The 22,115-nt window shown below is 47.1% G+C and overlaps 3 protein-coding genes across 5 annotated transcripts; 2 read left to right on the forward strand and 1 right to left on the reverse strand.

The window, feature by feature from the left end:
- The first annotated feature begins 1,312 nt into the window (after positions 1 to 1,312).
- On the forward strand, positions 1,313 to 4,421 carry NICN1 (nicolin 1). Its single transcript, XM_006873601.1, has 6 exons — positions 1,313 to 1,490; positions 2,796 to 2,972; positions 3,224 to 3,337; positions 3,768 to 3,839; positions 4,201 to 4,305; positions 4,380 to 4,421. The coding sequence occupies exons 1-6, from the start codon at positions 1,359 to 1,361 to the stop codon at positions 4,419 to 4,421; spliced, it is 642 nt and encodes a 213-aa protein (XP_006873663.1). The 5' UTR covers positions 1,313 to 1,358.
- A 1,507-nt stretch (positions 4,422 to 5,928) lies between these two features.
- AMT (aminomethyltransferase) lies at positions 5,929 to 10,259 on the forward strand. Of its 3 annotated transcripts, XM_006873602.1 has the most exons (9): positions 5,929 to 6,100; positions 6,200 to 6,367; positions 6,902 to 6,982; positions 8,094 to 8,225; positions 8,658 to 8,736; positions 9,021 to 9,166; positions 9,254 to 9,434; positions 9,810 to 9,965; positions 10,073 to 10,259. In XM_006873602.1, exons 1-9 carry the CDS (start codon positions 6,011 to 6,013, stop codon positions 10,249 to 10,251), a joined length of 1,212 nt encoding a protein of 403 aa, XP_006873664.1. In that variant the 5' UTR covers positions 5,929 to 6,010; the 3' UTR covers positions 10,252 to 10,259. The 3 variants fall into 3 exon arrangements, with proteins under 3 accessions (XP_006873664.1, XP_006873666.1, XP_006873665.1); XM_006873604.1 differs by lacking the exon at positions 6,200 to 6,367 and having other exon boundaries at positions 6,011 to 6,100; XM_006873603.1 differs by lacking the exon at positions 8,094 to 8,225 and having other exon boundaries at positions 6,011 to 6,100; positions 10,073 to 10,251.
- A 2,446-nt stretch (positions 10,260 to 12,705) lies between these two features.
- On the reverse strand, positions 12,706 to 15,039 carry TCTA (T-cell leukemia translocation altered). Its single transcript, XM_006873605.1, has 3 exons — positions 14,817 to 15,039; positions 14,400 to 14,454; positions 12,706 to 12,748 (listed from the first exon to the last, which is right to left on the reverse strand). Exons 1-3 carry the CDS (start codon positions 15,037 to 15,039, stop codon positions 12,706 to 12,708), a joined length of 321 nt encoding a protein of 106 aa, XP_006873667.1.
- Positions 15,040 to 22,115: the final 7,076 nt, after the last annotated feature.

Here is a 22,115-nt window from a genome sequence, read left to right on the forward strand (position 1 = left end):
ACCCAGGTTCTCCTCCTTTTTTGTTTTTAAACTTTTTATTGTGAATTGAGTGAAGGTTTACAGAACATATCATCACTTTTACATTCAACAAATCATATGGTTTGCTTCATTACATAGTTGCAATCCCCTTCATATACAAACAGTTAATAGCATTCACCTCTATTTACTGTAAACATTGCATTTCTCCCTGTGTTGATTATCTAGTACAGGAGCCAGTGGGTGGAGCTGCAGAGTACTGTTGTGGCTGGTTTGTATGGACACAGTAGTTTCTTGTTGGGTGGAAAAGAGGAGGAAACACCCCCCCACACACACACACACACAAGAAAACAAAGCATAATAAACAGACAACCAACAATGAAGAGAAAATAATAAAGGATGAAACAGAAAGAAAAGCAGGTAGCAACTAGAAAAAAAGAATATAATAACTAAAAAGAAAAAGGAGGTACAGGAAAATGAACTATAGAAGAGAAGAATAAGAGAGAAAATGAAGGGGAAATTAAAAACACTGAGAGGGAAAATGAAGAGAGTACTGAGTAGTAAAGAAAGAGCAAAAGGAATAAAAAGAAGATGGATGAGTAATAGAAAAGAAGGAAAAACAAAAGCAGGGACAGAAAGGTTAATATTCACAGTGATAGAAAGAGAAGAAGAAAGAATAAGCAAACAATGAAAGGCACTAAAACAACTGTTGAACCTGGAGAGATCTCTGGAGTCTCCTGTCAGCCAAGGAGCTCATGGGTGCAGCTGGTATATGGCAGCGGAGTTTCTGGTCCTAGATGGACTCCTGATGTGGCGCTGTAGGACCAGCACTGGACCGTGAACCACAAGGTCAACAGTTCAAACCCACCAGCTGCTCCTCAGAAACAGGGTCGTTATGATTTGGAACCGACTCAACAACAAAGCAGGTCTGGTGGTTCTGCAGGTTCTGCAAGTCTGCCAAGCTTGCTGGAATCGAGGTACCAAAGTGGTGCAGCCAGCCAGTACTGTCTCACACTGGAGTGGCTCACAACCATGTGGGTCCACACTGGAAAGCAGGGTCGGCTCTGGGACAGGAACAGCGAGACTATAGGAACGGGGAGGGCTAACAACAGTCTCTCGCCAAATAGAAGGGTGCGGTTCCAAAGCTCAACAGTCCTTAGAATGGCCCGCCCTCGGCTCTGAAAAGCTCGAAAGGTGACTGGCTGAGGGAGAATTTCCGCAGGCACTTCCGCGATCCATCCTTAGTATCTCTGATTGGCTGGGTATCTGGAGAGCTAGGCCTCCAGGGAGTTGTAGTTCTTGGGGCTCAACGGGGTCGCCTAGGAGAACCGGTGGTCAGAGGCTGCGGGCCCGGGCTGTACTGGGTGGCGTCCGCTGGCATCATGTCCCGCGTGTCAGTGCCTTACCATATGAAAGGCACCGTCGCTCTGCAGGTTGGCGACATGCGGAACTCCCAAGGACGGCCTGGCGTGCAGGTCATCGATGTCACCTTCCCCAGCACCAAACCCTTCGAGGTAAGCAAGCCCTGTGTGGGGGGCGCGACCCGGCCTCCGGGGCAGGGCAGACCTTGGAATTCAGGTACGATTTAGTCCGCAGGCACTTCCGCGATCCATCCTTAGAATCTCTGATTGAAAGACTTAGTATCTTTTACTGAAAGACTCAGCAGCGGCTCCTGTTTCTGTGATTCAGTTAACCATTCATGTATTTATTCCTTTAGTTAGTATATATTTACTAGAATGCAGCCTCCTTCCTGTTCAGTTCTCAGCCCAGAGCAGCACTGGCATGAATGTGCTGGCAATACAGCTGTGAACCCAATGGAGGTGATGGATCATTTTGTCCCTGGTCTCAACTTGGTATCATTATACAATAAGCTGCCTGCAAATGTGTTTGCTTACTCCTGTTCCTGCAGAAGGTCAATTTCAACTCAACACTCATTGGGATACTCCCAATGATTCCAGTTTCCAATGCCCAGTTGCATTTCCACATCAGCAGCAAGGTGACTGGACACTGTATAACCTCATCACAGAGGATAAAGTCCATTTTCTAATGGCCTAGCATTAGAGGCAGGCCACATCTGCATTCTGCCTGCCTCTCAGGCTTCTGCCCCATGCACTTTGTGCTGGTTGCAGTTTGTTATTCTCCCCAAGCTGTTCCTTGCTATTATCTGTGAAGTTTCATTGAAGGACCTAACCCTGGTGGTCCTGACTCAGTAGGTCTGGAGTGAGCCTTGATGCATGTATTATTTAAAAAATAGAAAGTTTTTCCTTGGTTGATTGCTGAGTGTGCAGTGATGAGAACCATTGCTGTAGCCACTATTCCTGGAGTGTGCTAGCATCTCTCACCTCTGGTGCTCCTTATTACTTCCTCTTTCAGGCTTCATCTATAATTTTCTGCCTCCTCCAGAGTTAGGACTCTGAGCAGCTTCTTGACATCTGGCAAGATCTATATTGGTGGTTAATTTACATGAGCTACTCATCCAACTGTGAGCTTTTCTGCTGCTGCTTGCTACTGAGTCAGTTCCAATTCCTATGAACCTATACGGGGTTTCTGAGCCTTATCTTTCTTCCTTGGGGTTGCTGGTGGATTCAAACTGCTGATCTTGTGGTTAGCAGCCCAACGCATAACCCACTATGCTGCCAGGGTTCCTTGTGAATGCTTCTAGGAAAGCAAAATTATCTTTGGGCCCTAGTAGATACTTGCTGAAATTGTTAGTTTAGTAGGAGTACATTCCTAAGAGGAAGGGGAAATGGTGTTTTTTTTTTAACTTTCAGGCCCTGGGCCTGAGTCTAATTTGTCATGGTGCATTATGTGTGCTTTAGTTGCAGGAGATCATGTTTAAGAATTACTACACAGCCTTTTTGAGCATCCGTGTGCGCCAGGACACCTCGATGCACACACCAGCCAAGTGGGTGACCTGCCTGCGGAATTACTGCCTCATGCCTGACCCACACAGTGAGGAGGGGGCCCAGGAGTATGTATCGCTGTTTAAGCACCAGGTCAGCTGGGCCTCCACATGGCCAGGGAAGCTCAGATGAGGGCTTATAGGGGTCTTGGAATTTGGGCCAGTACAACAGGAGGGAAGAAGAGGGGCAAGGCCAGCCTGAGCAATGACTGTGCAAACACCTTGGAGGGACTTCTTTCCTTCCCAAAGGCCTGTTGGGGGAGAGGGAAACATTTTGGCTCACTGCTGATTGGGAGGCTCCTGGGCAGTGTCCTGAGCCTCACTGTGTCCTTCTGTGTGTATCAGATGCTGTGTGACATGGCCAGAGTATTGGAGCTGCGCCTGATTTTGCGGCAGCCATCACCACTGTGGCTGTCTTTCACAGTGGAGGAGCTGCAGGTCTACCAGGAGGGACCAAAGGTAGGTGACTGGCTCAGAACTGTTGACTGGCCCATTCTCCAACAGGCTCCCAGGTATGGTGGGGGATGGGTGAGACTCAGAAGGAACCCTTTGTAGAATTTAGCTGTATGGGTAGGAATACCAGAAGTCCCTGAGGGTAAGGTCATGTCTGAATGTCACCTGACCTTTGGAGTTACTTGTCATTCCCAGAGCCCTGAACCTTCAGCTGCTAGAAGATCCTTCTGCTGCTTATAGTTGCTTATAGTGTTCTTGGAGCCTCCTTCTGCATAATAGGAAAACTTCTGTAGCCTGAGCTACTGTGGGTCCCCTGAATAGCATTTTCCCAGTGTCTGAGGTTGAGGGGTCCCCACCTTGTTCCCAGGACCATGGACTTTGGCCCTAGAACTGTCCCACTCTGCCTCCCTCAGTGATGCATGCCTTTGTTTTACAGAGTCCCTCCATGACCTTTCCCAAGTGGCTCTCCCACCCAGCACCCTGTGAGCAGCCTACCCCACTCCTTGAGGTAAGTCTTATCCTGTGTAAAAACCATTTGTGAATGGCTCTAGTGCCTAGCATAGACCCATATGGACCCCTTTCTATAATAATCTAGGGCTAGACCCAGGGCTCTCAGTTTGGTCTCTGCCATCTTCCTGCTAGATACTCACTCTTAGACCATGGCATTTGAAGCATTGCTGACATGGAGTTAGACTGCCTACTGTACACCAGGCCCCAGCCTCATGTCTCATAAGTTATCTGGAAATGTTACCAGTCTCAACTGGGTGAGTGAGGGTGGTGGGTTCACATACCCCAGCTAGGTCTCTCTGGGGCCCTGAAAGCAATGCTGGGGAGAGATACATAGCCACTGACTTCTCCCTCTGGAACAGGGTCTCCCAGACCCCGGCAGGGTATCCTCTGAGGTGCAGCAGATGTGGGCACTGACAGAGATGATCCGGGCCAGTCAAACCTCCACACGGATTGGCCGCTTTGATGTGAGTGATCACTTTCTTCTGCTTAATTTGAGTTGCCCTGAGCGGGTCAGACATGATGACTTTTTGTGTTGCAGGTGGATGGCTGTTATGACTTGAACTTGCTCTCCTACACCTGAGCCATGACTCCTACCCAAGACCTTGGTCTTTCCATGCCCACCAAGACCTGGCTTGAGCCACCAGAGGCTGAAGTGCAGTGTCTGTGCATTTCAATTACCACCTGCAGGCCCATTTTGTTCAAGCCATCTTCATGGATTCCAGATTATCAGGCCTTTAGCATGTTGCTTCAGCATGAGTTCCAGACACGGGTTTGCAGTTGGTGCTGTGCTTGCTGGGAAGCAGCCAAGCTCTTTCTTCTTCTCCCACCCTAAAAACATTCCACTTCTACTTAGTTAGAATCCCCATGTTCCCTCTACCCCTTCAGTCAATGTGTATACACCTGTCTTCTACCTGCTTCCTTACCCTAAATGCAGTGAGCTGAGATGAACTATCCCATCTAGCCCAGGAAGGTTGCATGCTAAGACACTCTTGTTGACAGGAAACTTGAGGGAGAAACAGCTCCTTCTCTTCCTTCTAGGCTACCTTGTAGCCTTCTTTCCCTTTGTGTTACACCCACACATACACACAAGTTTCCTGTCTACATGTTTTTGCTACCTGCCTGGGAAGCAGAACTGGGTATTTAGACAGTCTGAGTCTTTAGTTACTAGGCTGGCTCTTGGTGTGTCCCAATGGCTCTGATCATCAAGCCTGAGCCTAAGAATAAGACCTGGGACTTGCCAGCCATTGCACCTATCCCAAAGAACAACCCTGTCTCTTCTTAAGAGGATGACGTCTTTCAAGATCTCATGTGGGTGGGTGAGTAAGGCAAGCTGCTTGTGTGAAAATCTTGCCTCCCTCTGGTTCTTCCTGGCGTTTCCCCTGCTTGACCTGGAAGAATGGATGCATTCAAGGCTCAACAACTTTCAAGGAGAAATTTAGCCACTTTTTGGTGTCTGCCTTCGCCTCTCATCCAAGTTCCTGCAGGTAGTGTTTTTGCCTGCAGGTTTATTAACTTAAACCCATTCTGATGTTACTAAGAGTATGATGACCAAAGTCCTGTACTCAGGGAGCAGTGACCCTCAGTATATGTGTGTGTGAGAGGGGTGGACCCTGGGGGTGCTTCACTCACACCTCCAGCAATCAGCACAGGGCCTGGTGTACAGCAAGATCAATAAATGCTTGTGGAATGCATGACTGTCATGGCTGCCTGTGTCTACTCAGTGGGAGAGCTGGGGACCCTCACATGAAGCCAGGTTACCACGTTGCTTTGTCTGTCAGGCTTGTTCCACCAGCCTATCCTTTTCTTGCCCTTCCCCCACTATTTGACCTTACATTCTTAGGGTCCTGACTGATTGAGGCCTTTCAGTCTTTGTAGAACTTTGAACCTTTGGAGGCCTGACAATCAGCAGGGGGAGGTCTAACCTCCAGCTGTTGTTTTGGCAACTCATCTGCCCTGATCAGCCAGCTGGAAGAACCTGGGGCTATATTCCTGCAGTTTGGAGTAGCTGCATTCAGTTTGAAAGTTTAATTTGCCTTTGGGGCTTCCTGTCCCCTCCTCCGGATAATCCACATAGGATTAACCTGTTTGAGCAGGGGTCGGACTACATCTCCCGGCGTTCCCAGCAGAGTGGTGGCCTCCGTGCGCTGGCTGCATTGCTGGCGGGCGACAATGCTGCGGGCAGGGAGCTTGATGGCCTGGCTAGGCTCGCGCCTGCAGGCGCCCCCCTCAACCCTGAGCCGATCACTCAGTTGTGCACAGGTGGGATAGGGTGTTGGAGGTGGGTGTTGACGTTGGAGGGGGGAGGGAAAAGGCAGGGGGCTTGGACTTCTGGCTGCACTGAGCCTGGCCTCCCCACAGGACTTACTCCGCAGGACGCCGCTCTACGATTTACACCTGGCCTACGGTGGGAAGATGGTGGCATTTGCGGGCTGGAGCCTGCCCGTTCAGTACCGGGACGGCCACATTGACTCGCACCTGCATACACGCCGGCACTGCTCACTCTTTGATGTATCCCACATGCTGCAGGTGAGTCAGGCAAGCGCACTGGCCGCCAAACCGGCTTTCCTTCCCGTTTACAGTGGTGCAGTTCTCGGCTTTGTAACCTAAGGACCGATCAGCCAGAAGAGCTGGGTGTCATCAGTGTTATGACTGACTTTGGCACTGAGGAAGTTTGAGGATCTCCTGATCATCCTCTTCTAATCTATCCATCCTGCTTCCACTTAATAACATGCCTTAACATCCTGGTATTTCCAGGGCTGGCACCTGCCCTAACAATGGTCCTGGATATTGGCTTGAAAAAGGGGTATTTCATGAAGGTGCTCAGTTCCTCTTTAGTTCTCTTAACTTCCCTTCACCTACCCCTAGTAAACCAGCCCTGTGCTGGAGGATGTAGGGGAATTGGGAGGAGGGACCTCTGCTACCTATAGACCCCAAAAGTCAAGTGAGGCACTTCAGTTGAGTTGTACTGCACTGTGGATGACAGAATGGTTGCTTCCTTGCCCAGTGCTTTCTCTGACTGCAGCTGTTACAGTGGCCTGAGGTGTTTGATCTCTTCCTCAGACCAAGATACTTGGCTGTGATCGGGTGAAGCTGATGGAGAGTCTAGTGGTTGGAGACATTGCAGAGCTAAGGTCAAACCAGGTGGGCCCTTCTTTTATTTCTGCTCAATGAGTGTTCTCAGCCATGAGCAGCAAACTTGGGCTGGGTCCTTACTGTGGGCTTGAGGGTACAGAAGTGGATCAATCACAGCTTCTCAGGGTTCCCAGTCTTGGGAAGTTGGGAGTCCCTGAATCATATCCAGACACCCAGCCATCTGTAGGGAGAGTCCTGTCCCCACCTTGCCCCATCAGGCTAGGAGACCTGAAACTTGAGTTCATGTACTATGACCTTCTATGAGACCTAACTCCTCCCTATTCAAAATGTGGTTGATAAACCAGCAATCTCATCCTCACCTGTTGTTTAGTGCCCTTGAGTCAGTTCTGACCTATTGGCACCTCTCCTATAGGTTTTCCTAAGAGTAGTGGGTTTGCAGTCTAGTGTTTGTCCTATAGTGCCACACCAAGATAATAATACATACAATCTCAGGCCCTGTCCCAGACCTGTGGAATCAACCTGCACTTTAATAAGCTCTTTAGGAGATTTGGAGTCCTGGTATGGTGCTGTGGGTTAATATGCTCGACTGCAAGGTCGGGTTGAACCACAAGGTCAGCAGTTCAAGCTCATCAGCTGCTCTTCGGAAACCGTATACAGGGTCGCTATGGGTTGGAACCAACTCGACGGCACTTAACAACAACAATAACAACTAGGAGATTTATGTGAACTCTGAATCTCAAGTGCTTCCTCTAGTGAGAAGCCAAGGCCAAGCTCATAGTGGCTTCATAGGCATTGTTGTGGAGTGCTCAAGTAGTGTGTGGGATTGTCAAGATGGACTTTGAAACTTTTGTCCTGGGGGTTGGAGCTGGAACTGCACTGTTCCAAGTCTGGGTAGGATGAAGAGCACGTCTTGGGTGTCCTGAATTAAACATGAGATGGGACTGTCGGTTCTGAGAGGGGAGAGGTGCAGAGACCCTATCAGATTGGGAAAGTCTCCCATGTTGGGAAGGAGATGAAAACTTTCTTGGTGTATGGCTGACCCAGCTTTGTACCTTGCACACACCCAGTCCTATGCATGAAATATTGGTGAGTTTGTGGTGATGTGCGGCTCACCCTTGACCTTGGCCTTGGAGGTAAAGATACTTTGCTTTGGTACCAGGGGACACTGTCACTTTTCACTAATGAGGCTGGAGGCATCCTCGACGACTTGATTGTGACCAACACCTCTGAGGGGCATCTGTACGTGGTGTCCAATGCTGGCTGCCGGGACAAGGACTTGGCCCTCATGCAGGTATAAACCCTACATGCTCTAGGCACCGTACCTTCCTTGTTCTGAGTGGCAGTCTTGGTGCCCAGGACAGACTTGCCATGTATAAGAGGCTCCAAAAATTGTTTGAGTGTGTGAGCAGCTGGGAGACTCAGTGTAGGTCCTCCATAGAATAAGCTAGAATTTGGGGGAGGGGAGGACAGGTGAAGCTAACTTTAGCCCCTTAGTGAGCATCCTTTGGAAAGAATGGAAATCTGGAAGCTGGTGTGAGTTTGCAGACTTGAGCTTGAGTTATCCCCACCACTTAGTAGCTGTGACCTTGGGAAAGTCACCCACCATCTCTGAAGCTGTCTTCTCATCTGTAAGATGGGAATCAATCTATTGTCTCATTGCCCAGCTCTGCCATGGCTGGTTTATGGAGGTTGCACAAATTGGTATTTTTGTTTCTTCTTTCAGGACAAGGTCAGAGAACTTCAGAACATGGGCAGTGATGTGGGCTTGGAAGTGGTGGATAATGCCCTGCTGGCCCTGCAAGGTGCGAGGGCTGCCCTGGGGTTGGAACTGATCTCTGCATTCTTGACTACCTCAACTGTTTAGTACAGAGGCTGGGCCAGGAATGTGTGAACTGTATGATATTTGTGAGCCATTATTATATTTATTATATTTATATTTTGCCTTTTCCCTACCTATCATAAGGTTCCATGGGTTTGGGGCAAGAATGTCTTCTAGAAGGGATGATGAGCACCTTAAGGTTTGTTCTGGCCCCTAAAAGCTATGACCTGGGACTTGGGTGCTTAGTTACTTGTTCCCTGGGCCTAGGTCCCACTGCGGTCCAGGTGCTGCAGGCTGGCGTGACAGATGACTTGAGGAAGCTGCCCTTCATGACCAGTGCTGTGATGGAGGTGTTTGGCGTGTCTCACTGCCGTGTGACTCGCTGCGGCTACACAGGCGAAGATGGTGTCGAGGTTTGTCAAGCAGTGGGGTGGGCACAGGCATTTGCAGGCACAGGACTCTGTGGCAGCTGCCCACCTGCTCTTTGGTATCCCATGCAGATCTCAGTGCCAGCATCAGGGGCAGTCCACTTGGCAGCAACTCTGCTGGAAAATCCAGAGGTGAAGCTGGCAGGGCTGGCAGCGCGGGACAGCCTACGCCTGGAGGCAGGCCTCTGCCTATATGGGAATGACATTGATGAGCACACCACACCTGTGGAGGGCAGCCTCAGTTGGACACTGGGTGAGCTACGCTGGGATCCTGAAAGTTTGAATGACCCTTAGTGAGACCAGTCAGTCCCTGACAACTCCTGAAGTTGTGTAGCCTGGAACAAGTGACTTGGTGCTCCTCAGCCCCCATTCTTTGGAGGTATCACTGTGGCCTTGCTCATTAGAAGCTGAGAACCCTTGGCAGGCCAAGGTGTGTATCATGAACTTCTGGACCAGGGGACAAGAGGTGGGTGGCTGAGTACAGTTCAAGTGAGGAATGGGGCCTGGGGCAAGCCCAAACGAAAGGGTCTTGATGCTGAATGGATGTTACTTGGGTTTGTGTAGTTAGGACCTCCTGTGGCCAGAGCTCCCATGGGTTGTCACTCAGGTCTGGTATGTCATGTTCTAGGGAAACGCCGCCGAACTGCCATGGATTTCCCTGGAGCCAAGGTCATTGTTCCCCAGCTTAAGGGCAAGGTGCAGCGGAGGCGTGTGGGGTTGATATGTGAGGGACCCCCAATGCGGGCACATAGCCCCATCCTGAGCGTGGAGGGTACTGTGATCGGTAGGTGGACCAGGGAGGCTTGGAAACCCTTGTTCTGAAACTTCCCCAGAGGGGTTGGGGTGTTGGGCTGGGAGGGTGGTGCTGATGCATTGCCTGTGCCCGGACAGGTACTGTGACCAGTGGCAGCCCCTCACCAAGCCTGAAGAAGAATGTGGCGATGGGTTATGTGCCCTACCAGTATAGTCGGCCAGGTACCTTGGTGCTGGTAGAAGTGCGGCGAAAGCAGCAAGAGGCTGTGGTCAGCAAAATGCCCTTCGTTCCTACAAGCTATTATACCCTCAAGTGAGGTTGGCTTGGGGAAGGGCTCTCTCCTTCAAGAGCCTTTTCCTGGAGGGCATTCTTTAAGTGGTTAGTTAGGAAGCTGAGACAGAATCCGAAGAAGCAGGAGTGGGTAGGTAGGGGTGTTAAGAGTGGAGGCTGGCTCTACTTATCTGGTTGTCTATTTCCTCCTGGCCAAATCACCCTCAGCCTGTGCCACTCCAACTCCAGGACTCCATTTCTTAGCAAAAGACCAGCTTACTCAATGTTTTAGTTCAAGTTCTCATTGACCCTCTCTTGCGCCTGCTGGAATGCCGTGAAAAACACCAGTTCTGGTACCTCTTCCATTCTGCTGGGCCTTCCTGCAGAGCAAAAGGTCACTTTTATGGGAAGGCTAAAGCCTGCCCAACCTACCTCTCAATGCTGTTTTTCACACTACAAAGGGCTATTTATTACCTTGGGCAATTCCAGCTCAGGCTACTTCTTCCAATGTGCGCTTCACAAACACAAATTGTTGCCTTTCCCTGGACTGCAATGATTCTTAAATCCCTGATGGTGCATATGTGTAAGCTTGGGGATTGCTGAGAGGGCATGGATATTCCTGATTTGGCCAGCCTACTTGTTCTGAGCCCCAGGGCTGCTTTAGGGCTGGGCTGGGTCAGGTATCCTCCCCTAGACCTGTCTTAACTCTGGGCTGACCTTTGCCCCTCGTGTCCATAATTGGATTATATGGACTTCTGAAAAAATTAAATGATCTTCCTTCCTCCTTACTTGCCATAGTTGTTACCTTTATTGTGCTTTATCCACAGGGTTCATGGGGTACCAGCCCAAGGCCTACTGTCCTGGCCTCTACGACAGGCTTGGAATGAATTCTCCTTATGGGTCGGGCCTATAAGAACTGATGGGGATGTTGTTCCTATTGGGCAACCCCCATCACTCTTCTGGGGAGGTGGCATCATCTCTGTACATCCACAATCCATTGTATTGTAGGTTCTGTAGAGCAACAGGCCCCCTGGATGTTCCCTCTCCACTTCCCCTGCATGCATGGCCTCGTCCTGTCTGAATAACCACACAACTGGTTCGCTTCCATTTTTAATAAGCCACATCCTCAGTTGAGATCCTCATTTAGGCCCTGATTCTGTGTGTGGTGGGTGGGCCTTGGAAGACCATCAGTCTGCCAGCCATAACACATCTCTGGAGTGGGTTCTGTGCGCAGTGCAGTCCCACTTCCAGGGCCCCTCTGCCATAAAGACGACCTAGGCAAAGGCTGCCATACAGAAATGTAACCTCTAATAGAGAGTGAACAGCTGGACACTGAGGTAGTTGGTGGCCCAGCAGAGGCAGGCAGAGGTGTTGCCATCAGAGGGAAGGCAGGTACAGGGACACAATGCTTTCAGGAACCAGTTTTTCTTTGGGGGTATTTTGCAGCACACACCTTTGGGAGCTTCCCTGGCCTGCTGTGGAGGTGGCAGGCCTTCTTGGCTGTGGCTCTTCGGAATTGAGATGGTGCTGGTGACTGGGAGCTGAGCCTTGAGCCTCTTAGAATGAGGCTCTTGTTGTTCCAAGTCAAAGTGGGAAGTGCTTAGGCTGCAGAGCATGATGGGGCTGCTCTGCCTTCTCAACACCTCCCAGTAAAGGGACAGGGTACAGACTTGAGACTCCATGGGCACTTAAGCAGTACAGATGGGAGACCACCTCAGGAGTTCAGTTAGTAAACTCTGCCCTTTTTACCCCCCAGAAAGAGTAAGGATTATGAGTAAGATATTTGGGAAATGATCATTTCCTTGATCTGGTTTATATTTGAAGAGCTCTAGCTAGGCCAGGGAGATGGTGTGTTCAATGTCTCCATGACTAGATGGTGCCAGCTACCACCTGCACAGGACCTTATACTTATAGCGAGCTAAGAAACTTCTCAGTACTTCCCAGTGAGGGGCCAGGATATAGAGCAGACACTGCATGGGCACTTCAGCAGAGGGGTGGAAGGTCACCCACACTATAAGGCTTGGCCCAGGCCAGGATTCCATGGCTCCCTGCCAACAAAGTAAAGCCAAAGGAATTCAGGGAACATTGAACTTAGGGGGAGAACAGATTTCCCTTACAAGTCCCAAAGACGGTCAACCTCAACCTCAAAGACATATCCCTACAGGGTCAGACCATAGGAGGATGGGAAGAGGGACAGGAGAAAGGGCAGAAATGATCGCAGGTCTACCCAGTCCTGAGGCTTTTCTCCTTAACTCTAAACCTTGAGAGAGGAAGAGCACAACATACTTTCTCCCCTAAAGCATTCAGATCAGAGTAGAAGCAGAGGTCACTGACCCAGTGCCTGGGGCTATTGGAGGTAGGACCCAGGGCAGCACTTAAGTATTCACTTAAGTATTCTCTGTCCTCAAACCAAGCCCCCTCTAGTCATCCCTGGGCAGCAGCAGAACCAGAGTAGGAACCAGCAGACCCAGACTTCCCCAGGAGACTCCCTGTTGCCTTCTCATTCTCTGTGGGTTTTGAGAGGTTCATTTGCTGATGTTTCCCTGAAAATTATGGAGAGAGAAGAGATTGGTTATTTCATAGGTAGCAGAACAGACTCTTCTTGCATGCTGAGCTGGGCCCAATCCAGATTCTGGATGTGTCACAATCCCATGGTCCATACTAGGCTCACCACCTTCCCCCTGCAGACCTGTTCTTCCTCCTGGGTCCCCATCTTATGGTGCCACCATCCTTCCCTAGTTGCTCAAGACAGAAACTTGGGAAGTAGCAGGCTTCTTAAGTAGCTTCTTGCCCTTACTCTTGGATCCTTTCATTTACTTGCCTTAACACAGGCAGTTATAAAGACAAATTAGATCAGCCCTTGCCTCCAGAGTCCTTCAGTAGTTCCTTGGACCTCAGGAGAAAGATCCTGCAGGTCCCTTCCCTCTGTGCCCTCATTAATTCAGCTAAATTTTAAGCTCCTCCCATGTGGTAGAGGCCACCATTGTATTTTGAAACAAATAAACCTACCTTCTAGGTTTCACAGGTCCACAGATGGACAAGAATTTTACCTCAGGATGGAAAACAACAAGTGTCATCCATACTTTAGATGATTCAAACGATGAGATTTTTACTTAAGAATGGATGCTACAATGGGTTAAGATTTTTGTGATGAGGTGAATGTATTTTACACATGGGCAGGATCTAGATTTGGGAAGCTAATGGGTGGAGTGTTACAGACTGAACTGTGTCCCCTAAATGGTGGTGGTGGTGGTGATGTGCTGTGGCATCAGTTCAAATTTATAGTGTTTCTGAGGCTGTAAATCTTTAAGGGAGCAGAAAGACTCATCTTCCTCCCGAGGAACCACTCATGCCTGATTTGTCACAACTATGCTAAAAGAGCTCCTTGTGCCCCTTAAAAGATGTATTTAAATCCTAATCTCTGTATCTGTGGACTTTCGGAAAACAAGGTTTCTCTTTTGGTATCAACTGGGTCAAATGAGAATACACTAGTGGTGTGGGCCCAAGTCCTAATACCTTCTGAGTGGGTTCTTATAAAAGTGACACGTGGGGAATATAAATGCTATGTGATTATGGAGGAAGATGCATCAGTAAGCAGCAAAGAAAAAGCAAGGATTGCTGGCAGCCATCAGAAATCAGGAAAGAGGCTTAAAGAAGGAACTGACCCCATTTTGGTTGCTTTGGACTCTGAGCATCCAGAACAGTAAGAAAATTAATTACTGTTTTTTAAAGCTAACCATTTTGTTATTGCAGCCCTAGGGGGCTAAGTCAATTTTGTCTCAGATCATAGATGAGCTGATTAGTGAGTTCATGTTTCCCACAGGTAGTGACTGACCCTGATGAGACCAGTAGTGTACTAAGGGCAGAGACTGCTTTTCCAATTGAAGGGCTTACATTGGATAGGAATCCAACAGATCTACCACTTCATCTCTTTGAAGTTGTTCCTTCTTTAGTAAAATGGTGACAGTGTTCCCACCACCCATGTCACAAGTTGCTGGACAGTGAAGCTGTTCAGGTCTCGTCTCGGTGTCACCCCAACTTGAAACCTAAGCTCTGGCTGCAGACCTTGGAACTTACTGCAATGGCCTCTAAACTGATGAGCTCCCATCTTGAGAAACCCCTCCTCCCACTGCCAGCACATGAGTGTCTTCTGTCTGACAAGTATGAGTTAGGGGTGAGGACAGATATACTCACCAGGAAGGGAAATGCGTGGAGCCATCAGGTGTAGATCCGTTCTGGCCGCCCAAACCTGTGGGTTGGAATACAGTCAGAACTGCTGCAATCTGGGCTTAGAGGGTGGGAATCTGAGCAGCCATCAGACCAGGTTAGGTTAGGGGCCAGTGGTACTGTTTGGTAGAGAGTCTGGTGAGGGTCCTAAGGAATTGATGGTATATTGTACGGAGAGGATTCTCGGAAAGTCACAATATGATGGCTGGACTGGTGGGAATTCTGGTATGAAACAGTATGGTGGCATTAAACGTTATGGATTCAACATTAAATTCTGAGTAAACTCTTGGGGGATCAGTGGTAGTCTTAAGAGAGGTGCTGGAGAGCCAAATGGTAGAGTTCGGTAGGGGCAGGTGGCCCGCGAAGGTTAGAGGGGAACCTCACCTGGGCGGTGATATAGCCCCGTCACCGTGCTTCCGTAGAATCCCCACGCCAGTTGGATACCCAGGAGACTTATCACCAACCACAGCAGCAGTAGCTTGAAGAGAGTCACGCGCATGTCCTGAGCCTCCCACTCCCGCAAGAACTCGCTGCCTAAGGCCCCCAGTGCGCCCAGCACTGTGGCAGGAAGAACCTGCAAGGACTGTCCGGACCAAGGCTCCGCCATGACTGGCTTGTGCCACACCTAGGGGACTGTCACCGTAGTCCCCACTGCGCACGCGCCTGGTTTTCCGGGGCCAGGCTGGTTACTGCGCACGCGTAAATCCAGGCAAGTAAGGCCTAACTCGTTAGTGAGATGTGTTGGCAGTTTTGGGCGGAGTATTAAAGCTGCGCACGCGTACTTAGCCGCACCCTACGGACTTAGAGGCTGAGTGACTCCAAGGGTATAAAATAGCAACCAGGTCTTTTATAGCCCCGGAGCTCCCGTGATGCCCCGCGCGATTGTAATGATTGGTTGAGCGTCTTGCTCATAGGGCGTGGACGCGTCCCTGAGCAATCGTGGCTGAGTTGTGAGTGCGCGCGCGTGCGCGGGGCCGAGACTGTGGCCGGCTCGAGCCCGCTGGAAGCACGAGAGCGCGCACGTCGCTCCCCGCCCTCCCGCTGCCGCCCGCCCTCGTTCGCTCGAGCTCCCCGCCCGCCACCCGCCGTCCTCTTTCGGTTCTCTCGTTAGTCTGCCGCCGCCTCCTCAGCGACCCGCCGGTACTTCGAGCTCGCGACTCGCGGAGCGGCGTCTTCGGCGCGAAGAGGCAGGACTTGGAGTTGCCGCAAGAGGTGAGCATAAGGGTTTCCTCCCGGCGCCTCGGCTCCCTGGGTCCGCCCGCTCGGCACCCTTCCGGCCCGCCGCCCCACCGCGACCGCACCCCACCTGCTGCTACCAGCCGGTTGCTCTCGGTGTCGAGTCCCTGGTCCCTGGCTTCTAACCGTCGGTCCCTGCCCCGGCCCCGGCTCCGCGCCCGGAGGCTATGGCCCCGCCCGCGTAGGCCCCGGAAGCGCGCCCCGCCGCCGCCCGCGCCCCTTCCCCCGCCCGGCCAGGCCTGGTAGGTAGAGTCGAAGCCGCCCGCCCGCCGCCCCTCCCCGGCGCTTCCTCTCTCACCGCAGCGCCGGTTCCCCGCCCAGGAGTCGCGGTCGCCGCGCCAGGCAGGGCGGGGGCTCCGGGTCGACCCCGGGATGGCGTTGTACTGGCAACCTCTGAGAAGCGCGCTAGTTGGAATGGGAAAGTTACTCTGCAACTCCATTTTGCCTTTTATATTTAATGTAAAACAGTTTTATACTGTTTGAACTTCGGTTATGTTTGAGGTATATTTCCTATTTTAAGGTAGTGTTCTTGGAGATTGTGTAGGTAATAATTGTGTTGTGATTTTAGAGATCAGTACTAGCTGTAGTGTACAAAAAATAGGAAGAAAAAGTAAGGACATTTTCCGGTTGAAAAGAACGTTTTCATCATTTATTTTCTGTCAAAGTAGAATTGAAAGTAATTGTGCTGAGTCCGTATTACTATCTTGATTAGAAAGCACCTAAACATCTGCCCCTAGTTGATGATTGGATCTGTAGTTACAGGTTGTCTTCATTAAATATTATTTGCACTCCAATTGATTTGGTCAAAAACCATATGTAGTAGTTTATGGTAGAAAACCAACATCTTTTTGATTCACAGTTGGGGAGGAAGGTAAATATTTTTATAAATAGTCCTGATTTAAAATTTTTTTACCAGTGTGTGACTTGTTTGGTTAAGATACTCTTGAAATAGACGTTGGTGCGTTTTTTTGTTTGTTTTTTTTTTTTTGCAGTGTAATAAGTTTGTCAAAAAGAAAGGGAAAAATGTTTTAGAAATTGTTTAAAAAAATTTTTTTTTTTGGTGGTGAGAATTTTTGAACCTCTTTGTGTCACACACCCAAAGGTGTAATTTGTACGCATACATGATTGTCACCCTGCTGCTGTTTGTCCTCGAGTCAGTTCTGACTCTTAGCGACCCTGTATATGGTTTCCGAGGCTTACGATAGTCCTGACCTCAAAGATTACAACACAGCCATTTACTTACACAATCTCCAAGAATACCGCATTAAAAAAGGAATATATGTAAATCTTTACTGGAGCAGAAAGCCTTGTCTTTCTCCTACAGCACAGCTGGTGGGCTCGAATGGCTGGGGTTAGCAACAGAACACATAACCCACTTTGCTACCAGGACTCATTGTTGTTGTTAAGAGCCGTCGAGTCGGTTCCAATCCTGTATAGGGGTTCCGACCCTGTATAGAGTTTCTGAGGAGCGGCTGGTGAGCTTGAACTGCTAACCTTGCAATTTAAACAGCTTTGCAGTCTGGCATGGCACATTAACTCACAGCGCCACACCAGGCCTCCCTAGGGCTCATTGTTAAGTACTGGGAAGTCGGTTCCCACTCATAGCGACCCTGTACAGGGTTTCCGAGGCTGTAAAGCTTTACGGGAGCAGAAAGCCTCGTCTTTCTTCCACGGAACAGCTGGTAGTTTAGAATAGCCGACCTTGAGGTTAGCAGCCCGGGTTCATAACCACTATGCTACCAGAGGCACCTTCTAGGGCTCATTGTTAAGTACTGGGAAGTCGGTTCCCACTCATAGCGACCCTGTACAGGGTTTCCGAGGCTGTAAAGCTTTACGGGAGCAGAAAGCCTCATCTTTCTCCCACGGAACAGCTGGTAGTTTCGAACTGCTAACCTTGCGGTTCACAGCCCGATTCGTAACCACTACGCTACCAGAGCTCCTTAGACACAAACAGAATTGGTGGGGTTATTGTCTTGATTATTTGACACAAGTGACTGTTCTGAAAATAAAACACTCATTCTTATTGTAAAGAATGACTTGGGAGAGGATATTTTTTGATAAATTGTCTTAGGGATAGTAACAAGAAAATATAATGTGGAATTTGCTTTCAAATTTCATTTCTAACTTCAAGCCTCTGTTCTCATAAAAAGATCTGCATTAAAAAAATGGAATAAGAAAATAGTCTTCAACTGGCTCTCAAAGAACTAGAATTTCAGACCTGAAAGGAATCTTAAGGACTTGCAGTCTGACCTTTTCTTCTCCCATATACAGATGAAGATACAGAGTCTTAAACTCATCTAGGTAGAGAGCAGATCTGGATTTTTTTTAAATAGCTGTAAGGCATTCTTCATGTACTTTTGATCATCTGGCCTAGCTAGAGTCAGCTAAAATTCAGCACTGTGGGTTAATGGGTTTGACTGCAAAGTCAGTTTGAACCACAGTCAGTGGCTCAAGCTTAACAGCCACTCTTTGGAAACCCTACACAGAGTCACTGTGGGTCAGAACTGACTTGATGGCACTTAACAACAATAACTTAGTCCAGTGTTCTCTCCTTTTATACCTTGCTGATTACCCATAGTTTGGGGAAATTCTGAAAAAATTCATCTATTAAACAAATCATAGTCTTTAACTTTCCTAGCATTTACTTATGCATTTGGGTGATCCTGCAACAGTTGAATGAAGCATATTAATGAATGTGCAGTGTTAGTAACTGTCCTAGTCCTGGCTTTAGGCTTTTTTAATTCCTTTTATGTGCCAATTTCTTTCAGAGGGAGGTGGAAACTTCCTTGATTAAAATCCAACAAGGCGTTGTGGTGTGGTTGTGTGCTGTCGAGTATATTCCCACTCATACCAATCCCATTTAGGGTTTCCTGAGGGCTTCTGAGGCTGTCAGTCTTTATGGTAGCAGACAGCTTCTTTTTCTTGCGGAGCACCTGGTACATTTGAACTGCTGACTTTGTTATCAGTTTAGCCTGTAATCCACTATGCTACCAGGAATCCTTAAATCTTACATGTTGTTAAATGCCATTGAGTCAGTTCTGACTCATAGGGACCTTGTCTGGGTAGGGTTTCTGAGGAGAGGCTGGTGGGTTTGAATCACCAACCTTTTGGTTAGCATCTCAGTGCTTATCCTATAGCGCCATATCAGGACTACAGATCGAACATGTTAAGTGCCTTGATTTGATTCCTACTCTTAGCGACCACTTACAGGGTTTCTGAGGAGTGGCTGGTGGGTTTGAACTGCTCGATCTTGTGGTTCACATTCAGGGTAAAATCTTACCAGGTGAGCCCTTTAAGGAGTTCTGATGGCACAATAGCTACAACACCCCACCAGCTGTTCCTTGAGAATCTGATGTGGCTGGCAGTCTACTTCCATAAAGATTACTGCCTTGGAAACCCTAGGGGGGGGGAAGTTCTAACCTGTGCTATAAGGCCACTGTGAAGTGGGTGGAGCTTTTTGAGTATTGGTTTAGGGTGAGTTGGGGGAAGAAACTGCTTACCAAGTAAACAGTTGCCCGTGCACTTGTGTATCGTGGTGGTTTTGTTTTAAGAGTATTTTTCAGTTAACTTTTTAAAAGTTTATCCTGGTCATGTGGGAGTGTAGGTGATTAGGAGAGTGAAAGCAGGTAGGTCTGCAGGTGTTTCCTACCCATGAGTGGAGTCCAAGCAGTGACAGGAGGATCTGGGGTGCTACTTGGGGCCTTCTTGTCATAGAACTGAGAGATTAAGGTCAACTCTGCCAGAAGATAAGATGTTATTTCAACTTCTAGGAGACCTAATTTGGGTTTGATGAACTTCTGTAGATATCAGTGTGAGTTGAAGCATTATAACTACTAATGATAGTGATGGACTTCTAGTGTGGTACTGTAGGATCGACACTGGACTGCTAACCACAGGGTTAGTAGTTCACACTCACCAGTGCTCTTTGGAAACCCTATACTGGGTTGCTATGAGTCAGAACTGACTAGACAGCATTTATACTAGCACCACACCACCACCAGTCATGATAAATAATACATGATCAATAGATATTAAAATAGCCATATATTTTTAGCTTTAAAAGGTCCCTAAACAGTTCATCCTCCCTTATATGAATCTTTATGTATCTAGTTGTTGGAACTCAGTTTGTCTTTAACTTCCATTAATGTAACTAAAATGTAAGCATGTTAGTGTTGTTTGTAGTTTACCATACTCTGTTCTTTGGGGACATGATCATTGATAAATATTTGTGAAACTAATAAATTAAATTTTTGAAGACAGTTTAAAGTTAGTAAGTACTGTAAAGTCCCTATTTCAGGTGAAGCAATTAAAATTCTAGAGCTATAGCATTAAGTGATGGCCTCATATACTGATAATTGTGGTAGTCACGTGACTGAAAATAGGCGCTGAAGCTGCTTGTTGTGGGTGTTGGTCTTAGCTTATTGATGCTTTTTCCAGATGAATCTGAATATATTTTTATAGCTAATCATAAGAAATGAGAGCTGAGTTTGTAGTTTGTACCAAAATGAACTTGATTTTTTTTTTAAAGTGGGTAGATAGAAGAAATAATGTTTATCATAATAAAATATTCAAGTGAAGAACATAAAGCAGCCAATGAAAGAAGTGAGCGCAGGGAAAGATGAGCAGGGACCAGATAAAATTGGAATCACCTATTGTGAATAGCAAATGTAAATCTCTTCTACTGTAAATAGTATTCCACTTCTGATACCAGTATTTCCTAATATTATGAATTCCTTGATCTAATGAATACAACCTGTTTTTAATGAAGTCATTGGTTTTCTGACGGTTACTTATCAGCCTGTAATTTCTCTAATGATTCCATTAAATAGGAAATTAATTTGATTGACGAAGACATTAAAAGTTCATGGTATAGTAGAATATGGAAAAGTATACTGATAATGTTTATATGGCATACAGAATATATGCATTGTTACTGAATTATGCATGTAGAGATTGATTAATTGACTAGTGCTTAGTTAATATATTATTATCACAATTAAAAATAATGTTTATGGTAGAGTTTAGTTGGTGGGGGTACTGGTGTTTTCTGTGAAATTCTTTCCACTTTACTGTGTTTGGAAGTTTTCTTGATAAAATGTTGGGGAGAAATTAATCTACATTGAATTGATCTGGCAACACAAATGTATAATCAAAAAATAAGGTTGATTGAGTACATTTTGTGTTAAATGACAGGAGAGCAAGAATTGTATAAATGTGATAAATTTTATGATAGGTCAATTAGAAATCCTGTACTCCCCACCCCACCCCCCCATTCTTAGATTCTAAATTGCTTCATGAAAATTTGGGCAAGTTCATTTATATGCTTTGTGCTTTGTTTTTTCCATGTAAAATGATTAGACATAATTCATGGAAATTTTATTTTTGTAGTGCCTTTCATCTGAGAATTTCAAGGTACTTTTTAGAACTTCTGCCACACAGACTGTGCATCTCGCAGTACATTTGTAAGGTATGTAAAAATAGATGCCTCTTTACATTTCTCATGGAAGAAAGATTCTTATTGTATATTCTGTGGAAATATGGGTACATTAATTTTTATGGAAATAAAAATTTAAATTTTTTGTGTGTGAAAGTTTACATAGCAAGCTAGGTTCCTATGTGGTAATATCCACACAAATTGATCAGTGACATTACTTAACATTTTTCAGTGTGTCAGCATTCTCTTTCATTGTTCTTTGGTTGTTCCCTCTCTAGAACTCTAATTTCCCTGCTTACTTGTCATTGCATTAGATAATTTATTGACCTTTTGGACTCATACCAGGGGGACTTCAAAAAATTCATGGAAAAATAAAATTAAATGATAAATTAATTTTTCCATGAGTTTTAAAAAATTCTCGTTATGATTTTTAAGTCCTCTGTGCATCATCATTCAACAGTATTTGTTGACTTAATATCCTTTATTTTGTGTGTTACTCTGATATTCTGCTAAAAGGTGATCTCTCTGGGTGGGAGAGAGCATCACTATTAATGATTTTCTAGTCAACCAATTTTGAAATCATTTCTTGGTCCAGAATTTTTGACTATGGTCTTTTTTTCCTGCAGCTTAAGATACTCTTCTAATTTCTTTTCTCTATTCTATTCCAAGCAATATTCCCTTCCTTCAATGAGGATAGTATTTTATAAGCTCTTATTTAGTCTTTAAGGAGATGGACTTTCCATATTACATAGGTGCTTGTTTTCTTTTAGAAACCATCTTATCCCTTCTGTTGATCATCTTTTTGTTTTTACTTTTTAGAAACAGTAGGGTTGTTTTTTTTTTTTTTAATGTTTTATTGTAAATTATATGATAGTTTACATGAGAGAACTTTAGTTTTACATTCATTCCATCGTATATCATTTCATTGCCATGGTTCCAGTCCCCTCCATGCATCATCAACCAACCAAAGGGTTGGTCTGCCTCCCCCAACCCCGGTCATCAGCACACAGCCC

Source organism: Chrysochloris asiatica, unplaced genomic scaffold (genome assembly GCF_000296735.1).
Source record: "Chrysochloris asiatica unplaced genomic scaffold, ChrAsi1.0 scaffold00246, whole genome shotgun sequence".
In the NCBI taxonomy this organism is placed as follows: Eukaryota; Metazoa; Chordata; class Mammalia; order Afrosoricida; family Chrysochloridae; genus Chrysochloris; species Chrysochloris asiatica.